Genomic DNA, 13,762 nt, shown 5'->3' with positions numbered 1-13,762 from the left:
GAGGACAGGCTGAGAGAGCTGGGGGGGTTCAGCCTGGAGGAGAGAAGGCTCCAGGGAGACCTTAGAGCCCCTTCCAGTCCCTGAAGGGGCTCCAGGAGAGATGGGGAGGGACTCTGGATCAGGGAGGGGAGCCATGGGACGAGGGGGAAGGGTTTCAAACTGGAAGAGGGGAGATTTAGGTGAGATCTGAGGAAGAAATTCTTGGCTGTGAGGGTGGTGAGCCCCTGGCCCAGGTTGCCCAGAGAAGCTGTGGCTGCCCCATCCCTGGAGGGGTTCAAGGCCAGGTTGGCTGGGGCTTGGAGCAACCTGGGCTGGTGGGAGGTGTCCCTGCCCAGGGCAGGGGGTGGCACTGGGTGGGCTTTAAGGTCCCTTCCAACCCGAACCATTCTGTGATTCTATATTAAAATTATACTTGTCTTATTTACTAGCTTGGAGCTTCCTAAGATACGCTGCCTGCCAGTGTGAGCAATTAAATCGTAAGTGAGAGAATGCCCCCGCTCCTTCGCCAGCCCCTCCGAGAGTGACCTGTGCAGCCCAGCAGAGGTGCCCTGGGCACTTCAAAGAGCCCCACTGTACCACTGGGTCGTTAAGGGAATGTTCAAGTGATCATGCAACCAATTGTCATATGACCCAGGTTTTGTTTAAGATTCAGTCTTGCTGATCAGCCTTCTAAAGCCGTAAGCCTTGATGTGTGGCCTTGGTCTAAAGTAAGTGCTGGTTGACTAATCTAAGTAACTTGGGAAGTTTTATAAGAATTATCAGTGAAACAATGGCTTCTGGAAGATAAGCCCTCCCTTGTTAAGCAGTGACATAGCTCCCTGATTTTAAACCCCATCATCTTTTATACTTGGGCGCGTAGCTAAGCCTCGTAATTAGTTAAATCTGCTCCTATAATCAAAAGCTATCCGCACACTCCACTGCTCTGTGACGGTTTCAAAGATTTACGTGATTAACTTGGCGGAGGCAGTGGGTGGCTAATTGGATAAGCTTTAATCTTCACACCACCAAAGCGAAACATGGTAAGATCAGAGGAAGTAGGAAGTTATGCTGTGTTGTGTGGGAAGGTAGTTACCAAACATGTCAAAAAGATTATTGTAACGAGCAGACCCGTTGTCATGACCCAACCGACAAGAACAGGGCAGATTATTAGGGGGGAGGGAGAGAGCGAGCAGTGCAAATTATTTCAAATTTGCTTGCCTTGGCCTTTTTCTAACAGGCAGAAATAGTTGTGCTCTTTGCAGCAAGCGAAGAGCTTTATGTCCCGTTTGCTTTATTTAAGTAATTTTGCCTGATGGTGTTAACCCTGGGTTTTGGGCGCTCGCTAATTGAACTGCTGAGCTGGGTGGACTGTCACGATCTTCGCGTCTTCAGAAATGCGCTGCTGCCGTGGTGTCCAGGTTTGTGAACCTGGTAGTTGTTGTTGTTGGGCTAGAAAATACCAGAGGGTATTGTATTTTCTAGCACCGAAGCACCCAAAGCACCGATGAGGGCTAGGTAACGTGTGAAACTGTATTTCAGGGGTGTGTATCTTTGTCTAATCAAGCCCGATTCCCTGCCTTGATGAGCTGTAAGTTTTAATGTTGGTGCAAAGGACTGGAATACAGAAGAATCCCAGCTCCTCCGGTTCAGATGTCGCTCGTGTTGGCCAGCGGGTGGTTGGCACGGGATGGGTTCTGCTCTGCACCGGTTCTCCGGCATCAACGGGATGGTTAAGTGAGATGCTGTGATTTACAAGAAGCACTTCCTAGTCCTGTCGCAAAAAGAAAAAAAAAATATATCTTTTTTTATTTATTTTTTCATTCTGACAAATTCATTACCTTGAGATGAAGTCGAATGAATATGTTAAAATCTTAAGGGAGAAGAAATTAAATGTTCTTGAATTCAGCTGGCTGGGATATGGAGTGTGTCGTGCGCTGCACACAGACGGGGGCGTATGTGCCTGCACTTTATGGACGCCCCAAAACTCAGGTGGTGATGAATTATTTTTTCAGCAGCGTTGATTCATCTCGCGGCCAGGAGATGTCTCTAGCTCACCATAATTCCTCAAAGAGCTCCTGGGCACCAGTTCTGGGTTTTGTTGAATACCCTTGCTGTAGGATCCAGCCGTCCCTCGGCAGGGTGCGTTAACTCCTCCGAGCTCCGCTGGTGCTTGTGCAGAGTTAACTTCTTTTGATACAGGGTTTTGACCACAAAATTTGCTTTGATTTCAAGCATATGCCTGTATTTCAGTATATCTCAAAGAGAAGGTGCCTGGACTCAATTAAAAAAAAAAAAAAAATTAAAAAAAAAATCAGTCTTAGCGTAATTAAAAAATTCTAAAATTTGCAAGATCCTAAAAACGCGCTCTATTCTTGTTTTGTTTGTGGAAGCGCGTTGGGAAAGAACTGGGCAAAGGTAAAATGAGAATAAAATATGGAGTTTTAAAAAAGCGAAGCAGAAAGGAAAAGCTCTTACTTCTGTCCCGCTGCTGAGGACCCGATTTCGTAACGACTCTTACCCCAAATCCGAGTTGCAGTTCTGGGTTCGAGTCGCTCGCAGTCTGTCCTATAATGTTTTTCTTGTAGGAGAAACCGATGAAAAGCTGAAAGGCGGAAACCAGAAATCTGGTATTGAGAAAAATATTTAAGTGGCATTTCATTTTACTACTTGAATTTATGCGCCTTGGACACGAAAAGCTTGTTTTCCATTGTAACTGGGGAAGGGTCTGCAAAGCGAACAACCTCAAGTCATAATTCTCTTAAAAGAAAACCCGTAACTTGATTACTCTTTCGTTTAAGAGCGTGTGCGCCTGGCTTCTGGTTGGCGTTGATGCCGGACTAGGAAATGCAGGAGAGTAACTGTGTCACTTCCATCTACGCTTGTTGAAACGCAGAAGCGTTCCCTATTAGGTTTGGTCAGGATTGCAGAAAATTAGTAGTCTCAGCTGATTTGCATCTGTATTAACGTGTTGATCCTTTCGCTGTTGGAAGCTTTCAGGCTGTACCTCTCTGCTTCCGTAAGTTTCTTTTGCTCACAATAGCAAATACATGAAAAAGATGTGTATTCCCAGGAACTCGGTTCTTTTTGTAGCAGTTTTGAATGCTGCGTGTCCTACGTGTGAACAATATTTAATAAGAATATATATAACAATGTATGGTACACCTTTCACTCTGTAGCTTAATCATTCACCCCAAAATTATTTCCTGTTCTTGCCTTACTACTTCTAGGCAGCGTTACGGAGCCTGTGAGGTGTATTTGTTATTCGGGATCGTCGGATGCTTTTTGGCTAATGTCCTCTCCGGTTGCGGAGTGTCACACGGAGTGCGACAAATACGTACACTTCCACCTCTGTCAGCCGGTCTTGCGAGCACAGATTATGCGATGAGTGGCTTTTGTCTTGAAAATTATTTACCCGAGTTATTTTCAGATCTAGCCTAATGACGGGAGGGGTCAAACGAGGCGTAACCAACCCGTGGCTCTTGGAAGAATCTGAGGAAACCAGAGGGCTTGGCTTTGGCGATCTCAGGCAGCAGCAGCGAAGGATCATAGAAGGTACGAGAGTCTTTCTCGTTTTTATAAGCATCGCTAGGACCCTTGAGGAGCCCTTACTACAAAGTCAATACAATAACTCTGCTGAAGTTTTATTATCTGGAAGCTGTCAAACGTCATAGTTCCAGGTGGTTGTTTTCTGTACGTGCAGGAGCAGCATTGTGCTCGCAGTATTCTTAACTGGAAGTTTCTTAAATCAAATTTTCAAAGACCTTACAGGGCATCCCTGATTTTTTGACCATACTCGTGGGTTTGGTTTGCAGTGGAGATCTCATTGATTGCACCGAGTGTAGTGGCATTACTGCTGCGCTTCAGGCTGGGGAACGTTAGGTGTATTGTTGAATGAGAATGACGTAAGAATTAACTAACCTAAAACGGGTCTTTAGATTTTGGCCCTCAGCGTCTGACTTTGGAAGTGTTGGAAAACCTCAGCCTGAGGGCATCAGGTAATTAATGAGGTAACTTCTACGCCATTAAAGTATTGGAAGTCATCAAATAAAAATCAATCTCCAGCTAAAACCCACTTCAGTCTGCATGTGAAACAACAGTTATAGCTACAGTTCAGGAGAATGGCATGAACTCTGTTTTGGATGGTCCAGGAGAAACCTCAAGCTCCAGTTTGATTACTGGAAGAGGTACTGGGGGCCAGACCTTCGTCCTGGGGAAGGGGGTTCTGGCCACCCTGTACGATTTCTGGCTCCGGACTGCAGCCGGCCGCAGTTCCCACTCCGTGCACCGTCGCTGCTTTGAGGTTTGTCGGAGCACTGGCAGCCCAGCCTCCAGCATCTCCTCTTCTTCCCCTTCTTGAGGACTTTGGGCAAGGAGAACCCTGTGTTTTGGTGAAGGCGCTTAGCAAGGCCTGCGTGGTGCCCGCAGACTGGGATAGCAGCGGTGGTGTGGATGAAGGAGCGTCTGCAGAGCTGGTGGGAGCGCATCAAATCAGAGCTGCCCCCCCCGTGTCCCCTCTGTCTCAGGCTCTCTTCCAGGCACTCCGTATCCACTTGCAGCTCAAAATCTATTTGAATTCTTTGGTGTTTGCATCACCTGTTTGTCTTTTATTCCTGTTAAAAGTTTCTTGGAAAATTTAAAAAGGCTAATCAGGGCTTTCTATGTCTGTGCCAGAAAATCTCCTGCATTTATGATTGAGTAACAGCTGAATGTTGAATTCTTGGATTTTTATTTTTTTTTTTCGAGACCCTCAACTAAATGTCCCAGCCGGAGCAGACAAATTAATTACCCATCATTCACATTATTTTAAGAGTGCTGTTGCCCTAAGGATTCATGTTCATGTTCTGCTGATGTATTTTTCTTCATATGTTTTAACTCTTTAAGCACAGAGTAGGTCTTTTTCTTCACTTCTGCATCTTTCATGGTACACAGCCTGGCATATCAGCAATTTTTTTCATGTAATTTTATCTATTTTTTCTGGTGCAGAGCAAGATGCTGGACTCGATGCGCTTTCTTCAATCATATCCCGGCAGAAGCAAATGGGGCAGGAAATTGGGAATGAGCTGGATGAACAGAATGGTAAGAACAAGACTCGGAGACTCCTTTTGCCTCATTTTTATGTAAGATTGTGATTTATTCTTTTTTTTTCGCTCGTACAACTGCGCTGCTTTTAGCCCACAAAATAACAAGACAATACTGTAAAGGTTTACAAACAACCGCTGCCGATTCTATCCGTTCATGACCTGATTGTTTTCTCCTGTTTCACCGCATACCCCGTTGTGCGCGTACAATGTGCAACGCTTGGGATATTTTTAGCGAGCCTGCCTTTTGAAAGAAAAGATCGGCGATTATTTGTACAAAGTACAAAATTAATTTTGCGCTCGATCTTTTGCGTTTGTCAGTTTTATGGCAGCTTTTGTGTGTTGCTGGGTTTCCCTTGAGTACTCTTATTCTGCGTCTTTCCGTATTAACTAAACGGAAGTCTTGAGGCAGCGGTTAAAGGAGGAGCGTTGTGTTGTTTGCCATAAGCGCTTTGGATTTTGAAGGTTTCACGGCATTGAAAGTAGGATCACATTAAGTGCGATATTGAACTAGAAGACTACCTATTTTCTTTTAAAATGAGCCAGTATCCAAATGGTGGAACTGCTCTCCCGTTAAATACGCTTTGTTACTCACTTGATTGTTGGCATGACATAAACCGTCCCTAGGAGAGCAGATCCTCCAGTCTTTCTGACTTTTTCATTTCTTACGATATGGTAATAGTTCAATTAGAGCCGTGGAACCCCGCCAGCTTTCTCCCTTGCACAAAGACTCGAGCCATATGCTTTATCCTTGGGTTGTGTTGTACTTAACCACTGAGAAGGTAAATGTCTTTTTACTTGCTAATAAATGATATGCTTAAATCGGCTTCTTCCTGGACCTGCCTTTTTTTCTTCCCCCCCCCCCCCCCCCCCTTGTCTTTCTCTGCATGTTTGCTCAGAGTGAGGGGGTTCCCTATTAACGATCCCGTAACGTGAAGCACTACTTGGGAGCTCTGTTCCAGCTGAGAGTGAAGTTAAGAGACGCTTTTCTCGTGTTTGCCTTGCGTACACGGCTAAATCCAGGAGGGATATGAAATGTCTAGAATATGTCTTTGTTTATTAATTTTGAGGTTGTTAAGAAATGGTTTGCGCAGCTGGGGGAAACTGTGCTTAGTGGTCTTGTCATATGTTGATCCTCTGCCTCGTGTGAGTAAAGACATTTTCAATTAGAAATCTTGGTTTCATAAGTTTCTTCTATTAACCGTTGTTGAAAAAGTCATATTAATTGCTTTTTTTTTTTTTGCTCTAAATAGAAAACAGGTGGGAAGCATGAGCATGTTTACTAATTCTCCGTGAAACCTTGGTTTCTCATCAGGAAAATACACTGTCTGTGTCCCATTTCCCTCTGTTGGGGGTAGGGGAAGGTTCCTCAAATCCTTATGTTTTTGGGACCCTGAAGGTAATGTGTGTTTTACCATCGCGTTCCTGCGTGACCACGCCAGGCTTTTTCTAGCGGCGATGCCTTGAAACATCTGTGAAATTGGGAATACGTTTAACCCTCCTTTTTACAAATAATGCGAATAGTGCCAGGCTTTTTTGTTTGTCTTACAGACACTTACCAAGCCTAGAGCGGAATTCTTAACGTTTTCATGCGAGCTCTTTTTTTTTGAGCTACAGGCAACTTTCCCAAAAAATGGAAACTTTCGGGAATGCTGGGAGTAAAAAGCGGTGAGGATTGCCTCTCGCCGACCGCAGGCCGGATCCTGGGGGAAGAGGAGACGCGGAGCTGCCTCTGCTCCTCACCGTCCTCGAACCTCGAGGATAAAGAATAGAGCCTAGAGCGTGTCGCTTGTCGATGTCGAAGCAGTCTGAAAAAGGTGGGGAATAATCTGACTCTTATGGACAGGGGACCAGATTACTCACCACTTGGCTTCAGCGCTGCCGAGCAAGCGGCTCCCGTGTTTTCCCTGACTTCATACAATCTCTTTTTTTTTTTTTTTTTTTAAGTGTGGATACAGGGAAATTATATTATTTATTTATTTTTTTGTGGATATGGTGGGGGAGGGGGGGGGTATGGTTGGGTGTTTCATTGCCACTGGCACACTGGAAAAGCTGAAATCCCTAGCAATATTTTCCAGGGGCTACTTTCCTTTGACGCATCTTATTTTATGCCCTGGGTTTAACTATCTGCAGCCTTCTCGGGCGCTCTGCCAACCTCCTGTCGCTGTTACCCGCTCAGGTTGATGAGGATAACTGCCCTGGAATTTCCCCTCGCTCAGAATCTCTTTCCTTCCTAGTGCTGAGTGATAATGGCATTGTCTGTGTTGGGGGGAGGCAGGGGAAGTTCATCTTCGTTAAGTGCTGCATCAGTGTTTCTTTTTATTCCAGTCAAATTTTCCAGCAAATTGCCCGTTTCTGCGAGAAGCTTCATTTCCACTTCCCGGATCTGCTTTGGACGTTCCCACCTTCTGCAACTGATTAGTGCCTTTAAGCTTGTGCTGGCGTTACGATAAAATATGGCTTAATTCAGAAGTAGCTGGTGATGTCTGATAGTTAATGAAACGGGCTTTAGGGAGAGCTGGGTAACGTTATTTTCCAGATAACCCGTTATTCAGGCCTGATTTTTCCTTCCCTGGCAGTTCAGGCTCTGTTCACCGGAGATATTTGCTCTTCCCAGCTCTTGGAGGTGGCCCGAGGCGCTTTCCCGTGAGTGCCAGTTGGTGTAGCTGTGCGTTTGCAGATGCACAAGTATTGGAGGCATCCCCATTAATTATGCAAAGTTTACTTCTCCAGTAGAGTTGGTACGTGTAAATTCTTTTGTGTTTGTTAAATGACTGAAAAATGATTAAACTTTTGCTTTTCCTCGGCAGTATCTATTTTTACGCCACTGGTGGGCTGCCAGGCGGCGCCGAGGAGTGATGTTTGAGGCTCGTAAGAGGGCATCCCGCAAACGAGCCCGGCTGCAGTGGTCGCGGGGCTCTCCAGAAGAGTGGGTCCCTCTCCTCGGGTGGGCTGGGGGTTGTCGCCCTCGTTGAGCTCCACTTCCCTGCGACGCCGCGTCTTCCAGCCCATCCCTCCCAGCCTCCTCGGTGTCACCAGGAGGGTTGCTCAGGTGCCACCTCTCCAGCCTGGCACCTCCACCTCGGGGCAGGGCACAGTGGGTCCCAGAAAAGCCCCTCTGTCCCCACTGAGACCGGGCTGGGCCGGAGGTGGCTGCTCGGCAGACATCTACCCTCAGCAGATGAGTCCCATCCTTTGATTTCCTTGCGCCGCCTCCAAGTTTTAATTGGAGTCTCATGTTGTCCTTTACTCTGATTTTCAGTATAGCTCTGTCCTTGAGATTTTACGGCTCTGCGCAAAGCCGAGGGTCCTTTCCAAACCTCCCGAGCGTAGGAGTTTGCGTTGATGAGCAAAGTAGAAGCAGGGTACCAGGAGACATTGTTTTTTTTCCAGCCTCGGGAGTCTGCTAGCAGTGGGAGAGATGGGGGATTAGCAAAAGAATTTTCCCATCATTAATTCCAAATTTGGCCCCAGAAAACTTTCTGTAATCCTTTCATCTGTTAAGTAAAAAAAAAAAAAAAAAAAAAAAAAAAAAGAAGAAGAAAGAAAATAGTGTAAATGGCCTCTGGCCCCGTTGGTGAGGCAATCTAATCTAGTGCAATAATTTTGGAAGAATGCTTGCAGAAATTCTGAATGCTGTTTGTTTTACCCTTATAGAGATGTTGTTTTCTCGTCGTGGCGTGTTTGCGTGAGACCGTAGTACTCTGGGACGGATGGTAAATAGTGGTAGCTCGCAAAATGTGTAGCGTTTGGCATTTTCACCGTGTTGCTCTCCGTTTGGTGTACGCTGTCGAGGATGGAATCTTTTGCTTCTGGCTCGTCTAAAATCTGTGTCAGAGCATAAATGCGTTCGTAAACGGATAAGCCGCAAAGCCAGACCGCTGTTTACATCCTTGTACTGGTCAAGTGGATGCTGTATACAGAGGGAATATTCAGGATGTTCTTAACCAAAACCGGCTCATTTTAAGTGAACGATCTGTCATAATGATGCTTGAATTACGTGGTTATGTAACATTTTTTACATTTCTTGTCAAAGTCAAATTTCTAAAACCAACCAAAAATTGAAGCATTATCTATTTTTGTATATTTACTTCTTATTTTTTTTTTAATAGCTTTGCAAAATGAAGGTTGCTGTCTCAACTCCGGTCGTACTGGATGGCGCACAAGCCTCCGAGGTGGACTCAGCTCTTGGGTGCAGGTTGGGTGGTCAAAGCCTGTGACTTGCCTGGGATAGAATTTTTGTTAACCTGACGTGTTTCCATCGAAACGCAGTTTAGAGACTCCACCTGAGGCCGGAGCCCTGGGTATAGACAGCAGCAGCTGGAACGCAGAGAATTATTCTTGTAAAACCAGAGAGAGGGGCTAAAAGTATTCTTGGTGATGCAGAGACTTGCTGAAAACAGCATCGGGCGTAGTGCAGGAGGGATGGGATTCATCTCTCCTAGGGCAGCGTTCGACCACAAGCTTCTGCTACAGATAGCCCCGGACAATCAATGCTTCTCCTAAAGATTATTTTACACGGCTATCACATAATCAAAAAAGGAACCCTGAAGTCGTTTCACGTTTCTGTTTATTAAGACCATTTTTGCTATAAGACAAACTAATTAGCATTGTGTATGGAATATGTATGAGTTATGAGACAGAAACCAACGCGGCTGCGGATATGTTACCTCATTGTTAGGATCAGTTTGTAAATAAGAAATGATTAAAGATTAAATTTCAAATTTAAAAAAAAAAAAACGCTCATCATCTTGTCTAAACAATATACGTTTTCATCGTATAGAGTTACAATCCTGCACTGCTTCGATCCCCTTCCGAGATGGCTGGAGTCCTCTGCTCGCTGGGATTTGAAGGTGCTCAGCATTCCTGGAGAAAGGCTGAGCACCAGCAGGTTCAGGTTTGCTAAAAACCCTACGGAGACGCATGTGTTTTCAATATGCAGATGTAAAATAACCGTCCGTAGCCTGACTGACCTCATACTATGCAGATAGATTTTTTTTTTTTTTATTTTGCTCCTCGAGCTTATTTTACAGAATAGAAACGACTTCAGTTTTATTGGGGAAATGTTCTGTCTTTATTGCATGCTGTAGGGTTGGGGTTAACCCTTCTTAGGGGAAAAATTAACACCCGTGGTTAAAACATTGCTTTTTGTCGTGAGCGATCTAAATAGTGGAATACTTAGTCTCAATAGGAACCCTCAGAAGCTGGGGAATGCCAAAATTGAAGTTCGATGGCACTTCTTGCGTGGTATTTCTAGGCTTAAAACAATTGCATGCTGTTTTCAGCGGGTCCTGCTGCGTTTTGTGCGTAGGACTCAATCTCTTCTGGGCTCAGGTTTAGCGTACGTGGTGACAAAAACTATTTGTAAGACGCCTGCCTCATTTCTTCCAGGTGTGGGGAAATGTTTAGTGAGTAAGGCAGGGGTTATAAGCGGTTTTTGTGGCAGGAGCAGCAGATAAATGTTGCCTTAGAGCATAAAACTCTCTCTGCTCTGGCCCAGGAGCTCTGTGTGATGGTGCTTAACCATCTTAACCGAGCTTTTTCAGGAGCGATTCCCTTCTGCGTCTCTGACCTGGCGTCGTGGGGTCCGGTTTGCAGAGGTTTTGAGCATTGGCCCTTAACAGAAATGGGTGCGGGCTGCGCTCCGGGTGTAAGGAATCGTGGAACGGTTTGGCTTGGAAGGGACCTTTAAGGGTCATCCAGTCCATCCTCCATGAAGTACTGGGGAATGTAGAATCATTTGGGTTGGAAAAGACGTTTAAGATCGAGTCCGACCGTAAACCTAACACTGCCAAATCCACCACTAAACCATATACGTGAAAAAAAATACGAACTACCATTTGGAAGGATAAATAAGGTTTGGTTTATATGCGGCTTTTTAAACAGAGGTTCAAACCCTCTTTAGTGAACATCCAAAATACACCTTAATTGTTAATTTTCTTATTTTTCCTTCTGACTTGGGGATGATAGTGTTTCATCTGCCAAGGGAGCTGTCAAAAGACGCTCGTACTTACTGTCAGGAGGGGCATCGTTGGAAGGTCTGGGAGGAAGCTTTTAACGCTTCAGAGCGGAGTTGGAGTTGTATGCGGTCCGTAAGGAATGCTGCCCTGTGCTGGAAGACGAGGGTAAGTACTTGGTCTCTGTCGGGGAAGTAAAGCCCTGCCCGCACAGCCTGCTGGAGGAGCTGGGTAATGAAAACCAAGGTTACACTGAGGTTGCATTGGATTGAAAAAAATGTATTTACGCAAAGTAGTATTATTTATAGCATTATTTCCTAACCTTTTAATTATGAGTTTGCTGCTATAGCATTTTCAGTGTTTATTTATCTATAAAATTTCCGGGTATTCTTAAAAAAAAAAAAAACAAAAACAAAAAAAAACCAAACCCAAAAAAACCCAAAAACCTGAAGAAGCCAGGGAAGCCACTGCTGTACGGATCTGTCTCCAAGCCTGGGTTGGCAGCCAGATGAGAACACCTACACAGGGACCCCTGCAGCGTACGCTGACAGGGTAATTTTACCGGTGTTGGATGATGTGGAGCAGCGTGAGAGAGGTGAGATGTCTGGCCTGCGCGCTTAGCGGACGGTTGCTGACAGCAGGGGTAAGAATAAGGCATAAGCGTCTTTGTGCTCCCTCTCGGGCTCTGGTGGGATGGGTTTCTAGCAGTCAAACCCTGCTGGGAGAGCTCTGGGACAACAAAGCAAACTATTTGTAAGTATTGATGAGATGAGTTTCCAGTGGCTCTCACATAAGTCCTTGTTAAGAGTCAGTTGTGTCAAATGAGTTTGACCTTACTCTGTGGAAGAGCCTTATGAGTAGGGGAAAAGAATTAGGTGTCATTTCGACTTGAGAATGGCTTGGATGCCGTCTCACGAGGCTGTCTTGTAAGTAGTCTATAGGAGCATGGGTTCAAATGAATAATCTTCAACAGATGCGGTGTGGATTGGTTAATTATGCTCAGAAATTAGTTGGAATGGAAGTATGTCTTGAGTTGGGCTGTGTGGGTCTGTCTGGTTCTGTTCAGCTTTGTTGTTAAGGAGATGGATGAGGAAGTACACAGTGTGCTTCCTCAACTCCTGTACGATACGCAGGTGGAAAGGCTGCAGCTGCGTTGGGAGCAATGCTAGAACTCCTCCAAATGCTCTTTAGAAACTAGAGTGAAATTCAGTTGGGCTACCAAAGGATGACTCCTCTGTGAGGTTCAATCAAATTAAAGATGAGTATAGTGTATAGGGTCAACTCTTAAACATACGCAAATAGTATAATATTGTGGAAAAGGCTCTGTACAAGCCAGTGTTGTTTGGAGAATTATGTGATCCTTCATTACGCTTGGCTCCGAGGAGGGGACAGCATGCAGGTGGGGCCAGAACTCCTCCAAGGTAACGTGGACCTGGGAAGACGCCTGGAGGGCAGGCTAAAGGGTGGTTTGAAATGGTGAGGTGTGACCCACCTGGAAAGATGAACTGCTGGGGGAGCTGAGAAGGTTCTTGAAGAATGAAACAAGCTGGTTTGAGAGGGGAGAGAGAAGGCTTTGGGCAATGGGATTGAGTTGAGGTCAAAAGGAGCAGGAAAATCCTCCCAACAGCAGTGAAGGGGCCTGCGTCAGGAGGTTGGGAAGTCCCTCTCCTGGGCGGTCTTTGAGAACGTGTATTCTTCCTGGCAGCTTGAGCTGGGTTAGAGCAGGAGATGGACAACTTCTTGCTTTCTGTTGTGACCTTCTCTAGCTCTTTCTTTCCTATCTCTTCTACAACTTGGCTTCCCTCAGACTTCTCATTCTGCCGCTTTTATTATTGAGTTGATCTTTAATCTCTCCTTCTGGATGTCTCATCCTCACTTTTGAAACCACCCGTCAGTATTCCAGAGTTCTTGCTCAACTAGTTCCCCTTCTGGGTCCTTTTCCATTTCCCTCTAACTTGTGTGTGTCTTCAGGCAAAAGCGTTGGGGTCCTGTAGCTCCTGGGGCCACTGGAGAGTCCTAACATGGCCAAACCCGCATTGTTCTGAAAAGGCTGAGGTATTTTGGCTGAAACTAGAATTCTCTTTTTTTTTTTAAATTCATCTGGAAGCAGACATCCAAGTTGGGGATCCTGAGCCTGAGTCGTTAAAGTTTTTCATCGTTTTAAGCGACTGAAAATAAGGCCTTCTCATGGGAAGCAACAAATGGCCTTAATAGCGGGTCATGCTACTGCGCCTGTGTGTGTAGTTTTGTTGTTCCGCTCTATGTACACATAATACCGGGAGATGATACTTGTTCTTTCAGTATTTTTTTACAGCTTGACACAGCGCTTACAGAAAGCGATAAAGCAGCAAGGCCCAACCTGGATGAGGATAAAAGCCTTGCCCTTCTGAAATGTGCCTGGGCTCCTCCATGCTCGCACTTGTACACAATGAGCCTGTCTGGCCTCTTGGCACGGTTCGCGTTTTTCCTTGAATAGTTCAAGCCGTAAAATAACCGTTCAACATTTGTCTTCTCAATTATGTGGATTTTTCCACAGTTAGTCAATCCCTACCTCACCCACACCGCGCTGGGGAGGGGGGAAGCTGTCTTCCCTCATCTGTCTTCACGGGGAGCAGAAAGAAATGCTGGAGAAATTACCGCTGAGGAAAAAGGAGTTTCTGACTTTTTTTTTTTTAAGTCTTTCAGGATTTCTCGATAAGAATTATGACCTTAAACATCTTTTTTGCTAAGTCTTGTCTTTCGTTTTCT

The 13,762-nt window shown here is 45.4% G+C and overlaps 1 protein-coding gene across 8 annotated transcripts in view; it reads left to right on the top strand.

Annotated features, from left to right (window-relative positions):
- The window catches only part of STX8 (syntaxin 8), a 117,053-nt gene that overhangs the window by 13,252 nt on the left and 90,039 nt on the right, over positions 1–13,762 (top strand). For 5 of the 8 annotated variants that reach the window (XM_054221364.1, XM_054221371.1, XM_054221368.1 and 2 more), the window contains exons 5-6: positions 3,407–3,531; positions 4,963–5,055. In XM_054221364.1, coding sequence (XP_054077339.1) covers positions 3,407–3,531; positions 4,963–5,055 — 218 coding nt within the window. Of the gene's footprint in view, positions 1–3,406; positions 3,532–4,962; positions 5,056–6,674; positions 6,974–7,636; positions 7,799–9,169; positions 13,738–13,762 lie in introns of those variants that run through there. The other 3 variants (XR_008469379.1, XM_054221367.1, XM_054221365.1) reach the window with 3 other exon arrangements.

This window comes from Rissa tridactyla, chromosome 15 (genome assembly GCF_028500815.1).
Source record: "Rissa tridactyla isolate bRisTri1 chromosome 15, bRisTri1.patW.cur.20221130, whole genome shotgun sequence".
In the NCBI taxonomy this organism is placed as follows: Eukaryota; Metazoa; Chordata; class Aves; order Charadriiformes; family Laridae; genus Rissa; species Rissa tridactyla.
The sequence above is the reverse complement of the archived record's forward strand: the minus strand, read 5'-3'. Positions and strand labels throughout refer to the sequence as shown.